The sequence below is a fragment of the Zeugodacus cucurbitae genome, chromosome 5, assembly GCF_028554725.1.
Source record: "Zeugodacus cucurbitae isolate PBARC_wt_2022May chromosome 5, idZeuCucr1.2, whole genome shotgun sequence".
In the NCBI taxonomy this organism is placed as follows: domain Eukaryota; kingdom Metazoa; phylum Arthropoda; class Insecta; order Diptera; family Tephritidae; genus Zeugodacus; species Zeugodacus cucurbitae.
In genome coordinates this window covers 34,039,454-34,044,249 of record NC_071670.1, presented here as the reverse complement: position 1 = coordinate 34,044,249, position 4,796 = coordinate 34,039,454, and the positions used below count along the sequence as shown (strand labels likewise).

At 36.0% G+C, this 4,796-nt stretch overlaps 1 protein-coding gene across 1 annotated transcript; it reads right to left on the bottom strand.

The window, feature by feature from the left end:
- Nucleotides 1-837: 837 nt before the first annotated feature.
- On the bottom strand, nt 838-4,184 carry LOC128922189 (uncharacterized). Its single transcript, XM_054231927.1, has 2 exons — nt 3,404-4,184; nt 838-2,312 (listed from the first exon to the last, which is right to left on the bottom strand). The coding sequence occupies exons 1-2, from the start codon at nt 3,519-3,521 to the stop codon at nt 997-999; spliced, it is 1,434 nt and encodes a 477-aa protein (XP_054087902.1). The 5' UTR covers nt 3,522-4,184; the 3' UTR covers nt 838-996.
- Nucleotides 4,185-4,796: the final 612 nt, after the last annotated feature.

Below are 4,796 nucleotides of genomic sequence, written 5' to 3'. Positions count from 1 at the left end.
TAATGCTTTTAACTGTAACTCATTAAACACCGGACATTTCCATCTAATAGGATCGATACGAACAACCTGCTTGGTACTAATGGATCGAAATGGATATATTTTCTAAAATAAATTTGGTTATTGTCTTTATATTGGTTTTATGAAAAATAATGTGATTCTACACTAAAACAGAGGTTAATACTTCTTCCAGTTCTAATAATTATCATGAAAATGGCGACTTCTTTTAAATATATCTAGACTTTAATAGATTTTAAAAACTTAGATTATTTGGAGTTTATTTGGATTATTAAAAATAATGTTTTGCTATATTTCGGAGTATATATTAAACACTGTTCTCAAATAATTAAATTAAACTGTAACTAAATTATAAAATAAATAAATATTTCCAACAACTTGCTGAGGCCAAGCATTATAATTTTATATACCCGACAAAGCGAGCCTTTCTCTTTTCATGCTGTGCACGCTTCACAAAGATAACAAAACATTATGAGGAACATGATACGAAATAGTAAAGTGAAACAATAAAATTAAAATGCTTTTCACAGTTAAAACTTGAAAGCATTCTAATGGTTTAAAGTAGAGCAAAACCAAATTAGTTAATAAAGAGGAAAACTCAAGATTCATCAGAAACTACATAAATCACAATTAGATCCGTTTAAGTTGAATAACAAATCTCGAGTTGTCAGTTTTTGACGCTTTATATATAAGATGCACATGACTTGTTGTCGCCAATGTTGTGCAATCACTTATGTGTTCAGGGTCAAAATGATGGAGACAATTCATCCATTAAATGAACCATAAAACTAACGAATTCTTTAAATTTTATTCTTACTTTTATTTGTATTGGCAAAACTTGAATAAAAGCATTAAAATTATATATACATTTATTTTCAATTTCGTATCACACTAAATTCCACGATAAACTGGAATGATCCTGAGTCGTGAGCTTCTAATTCTAATTCGTCATTGCACTTCATTTATATAGCTGGAACTAAGTTATAGCACAGGTAAATACATGTCACCGCTGAAAATTTCATTTACAGTCTCCGGACTTGGCCTCTTATAGGTATACCCACTCACACTCACGCCTTTGCTCACTTCGTTCCTTTGGTAATGATAACCAGCGTTTGTGACAGATTCCGTTACTATTTCCGATTCTGGTTTACCCGTTTGGTAAACATAACCGGTTGTATTTATGCTTCCGTTGTCTTCAGTGGTAGAAGCGACAACTTCTGAAACACTTTCGGTTGTTGTGACAGTTGTTGGGTTAACGGTGATGGAGCCGACAGTTGTGGTGCTCAAACTCGCCTCTGAGGTGGAGTCCACATCAGAGGAATATTTCTCGGTTGTTGTGGTGGAGGTTAAAACCGCCTCTGAAGTGGAGTCCACATCAGAAGCATTTTTCTCGGTTGTTGTGGTGGATGTTAAAACTGCCTCTGAAGTGGAGTCCACATCAGATGAATATTTCTCGGTTGTTGTGGTGGAGGTTAAAACCGCCTCCGAAGTGGAGTCCACATCAGAAGAATGTTTCTCGGTTGTTATGGCGGTGGTTGAAATGGTCTCTGAGGTGGATTCGACGTCTGGGGAATATTTTTCGGTTGTTGGCGTTATTGTTGATTTAACAGTGTTGAAAGTTTCCATCGTAATGAAAGACTCTGTGCTGGTAGCGAGATTAGTTGTAGCTTTTTCCGTTGTGATAGTATGCACTGGTTGTTCTGTAACTAATGTAGGTTTAACGCTTGTAACAGTGCTCGCTGTAGTATCGATAAACGGCTTTGAAGTGGAGCTGGTGTGAGTGGTACTGCTTTCTGTGGTTGTAATGTAGGGTACTTTGGTACTTGATTTTGTTGTAGTGCTACTTAATGATTCTGTTGTCGTGCTAACTAAAGACATTTCTGTACTTGTTGTGGTTGTTGAATCTCTGCCAGAACTAACGGTGTTTCCAGTCGTGGATTTTGGCGCATTTGTTGTTGACTGTGGAGTGAAAATCGTATTTGTTTCTGTTGATCCTTCCGTAGTTGTTCTTGGTCTCTGAGTAGTGGGTCCCGCGTTGAATTTAAAGCCAAGTCCAAAACTACCGCCAAATTTGCCACTTCCTCCCACTATGCCACCGGCACCATAATGGCCACTGGCGCCAATATTACCACCGCCACCAGCGCCACCACTAAAACTCGATAGCAAACTATTTATGAAATTCAATTTGCGGCTTATTATATTTATCGGCAATTGGAAAAGTCCGCCGAATGCCGAAGATGATGATGAGGAGGAGTATGACGTTGATGTTGAAGATGAAGTACTGCCAGTGGATGGTGCTGGAAAGAGATGAAATTTTTTTAACATCTCACTCATTTATAATTTCTAAGGTATGCGATACAAAAATAGGACCAAATGTATTGATGATGTTCTAATGGAAGCACTCTAGGGAATATGAAAATTATGTAAGCAGGTGTTTCATAATATTCACTATATTGTCTTTCTCCTTTTCCTCGCAGTCGTAGACCAAACAAGAAGTAGAAACTCATTTCGCAGAATCGACACCAAATCTAATTTTGTATTTTCCTTGTAATCACGCTAGTTCACATGGATGTCTGAAGCTATAAGATCAATTGCGTTTTAGTTTTGATATCGCAAATTCAGAAGTGTTGAGATGACTTCATCTCATCTTCAACCTTGAAGCTTCTATAACGGGTATCCAATTTGACCAGGTTTTAATCCCTTACACCTAGAGAATGACGAACCGTGCGGAGGGTGAAGTACTCACTTGACCTCTTACTATCTACCAAGGATCACAAAGATGAAGCTGAACTGGCATTCGTTGCAAGTTCATGGGCTTTATTATGTGGCATGCGTCAATAAGAATTTTGAGAGAGAATTCTGCAAGTAATAACAATCTTTAGAAGGCATTATTGACACCCAAAATAGTACAAAGACTCCGATATATTTATTCTTAAGTAATTTCTTTGGGGGTTGGAATTGGTTTTCAAGATCAAATAAATCGCAAATAATTTAATGTTATAGCCAAGAATTTATCTTTATTATAAAGATAAGGGTTTGTAATGGTTTCGTACAAGTGACCGTCGCTGCTGGCTCGAATAAATTCCATCTGAGGGCCCAATTTTCGACCACCTTTTGTAGCAATTGGTGTCATATGTCAGCAATAAACGTTGTTCCGAAATAAGTCCGATCATTTTGAAATGACAAACCAAACTGAGCAGAAATCAAGTAATAGATGGTTCTCTTACAATTACTATATATTATCAATATCTAATAACTATTTGTATTAGATCGTTAAAAATACATTTTTACTACTTTTCACCATCACAAATTTTACGCCATTTTGTGAATACCACTTCCATTCATTGATACATATGACCCTGCAATATGTATTTACAGCCATACATACCTCTTGTCGTCAAGACGAAGAAATTCGCGGGCAAAAAAAGAAATGGCTTCGCCTCAGCCTGTTGCCAAACAATCGCTGTGCTTCCGAATAAAAGAAGCAAAATTGCTAGTTTTGACATAATTATAATATATTTTAAAATCTATAAGGAAATTTTTTAAACGCAAAATTCACTTCCGCCACTTTGAACAAAACAAAAGAATGCGCTCTAATCTCACTGTTGCTGCTGTTTTCGGTCTTAGCGCCTACAGCATTCGCCAAACTATTTCGTACTAATATTGAGGTTTTGGTAAATTAACAACTTAAACCGCAGCCAAACTCCAAAGATAGAGCAAAGTCATACGAGTATTGCAAAAGTGAGAAATAGCTTAGCAAGTGTCTATGGCTTTATGTTTGTCTGTATGTATGTTTCTGTGCTTTAGTGTTGAGCACAATCAATGGATATATGCATAGTTAGCACGATTCTTTCCAAATCTCTTTCATCTCCTTTGCTTTGATTTTTTTATGTTTGCCATACCTTTTGTCACCTCTGCATCTATGTAAATATGTATGCATGTGCACAGTCATGTGTGTGTGTGCCTGCGATTTCGCAATTCACAAGCCAAGCGATGAGACATATTAAGTTATATTCTTTTTTGCATAGACCTTCTAAACTAATTATGGTTATTAATTAAGCGCCTCACTGAGCCGTAGTATTTTGAATTTATTCATAATGATAAAATAAACAGAGACTCAAATAAAAAGTTTATTTTTCTCACTAGTTCTTAGCGTACTGGCGTGTGCGTGTCCGATGAGACGACGCTTTTAAGCTTCAATTACCCACCTTTAACCCGCGCACTTAGATGAAATTCCTAAGAAATGCTTTCTTAACTTAAATGTTGGTCAATTGACTGCGTTTTTTGTTGAAAATGTTATGATATTAGTTTATAAATTGGCGCTTATGACTCTGTTAGATGTTTGATACAACTTTTTTTGTATTTATCCAATAAATAAAGCGATTTATAAATTGTAAGCCACGTTCAAATGACTGATAAATACTCTATCCCTATCCTCTAAGTTTTAGGCTTATTCTTCAGTCTCGAAGTTGTAGGCGTATTCCAACTACATTTGCAACAGAAGCCTCCATCCTAACTCAATTTTTGAATCACATAAGTTCTTTCCAAGTTAATTTTTACTTTATTTGGACCCATGCGATATGACACACCATATAACTTGTATTATTCCTTTTGATCGGGAACATTCTATAAGTCTGATGGAGAACGAGCCAGTTTTCCTCTCAATTTATTTCCGTGGTTTTTCTTCTTTTACAATATCGTCAAACGTCAGGTTTCGAGCGGAAAAGAGAATTTTAATAAAGAATTTCGTGGATCTCTGTGCTTTCCATATAAAAGATATT

Bases quoted from the DNA above. Each gene is read 5' to 3' on its own strand.
- LOC128922189 (XM_054231927.1), bottom strand. From the start codon at position 3,521: ATGTCAAAACTAGCAATTTTGCTTCTTTTATTCGGAAGCACAGCGATT. The intron at 2,313-3,403 runs GTATGTATGGCT...ATCTCTTTCCAG, and splicing joins CTTCGTCTTGACGACAAGAG to CACCATCCACTGGCAGTACT.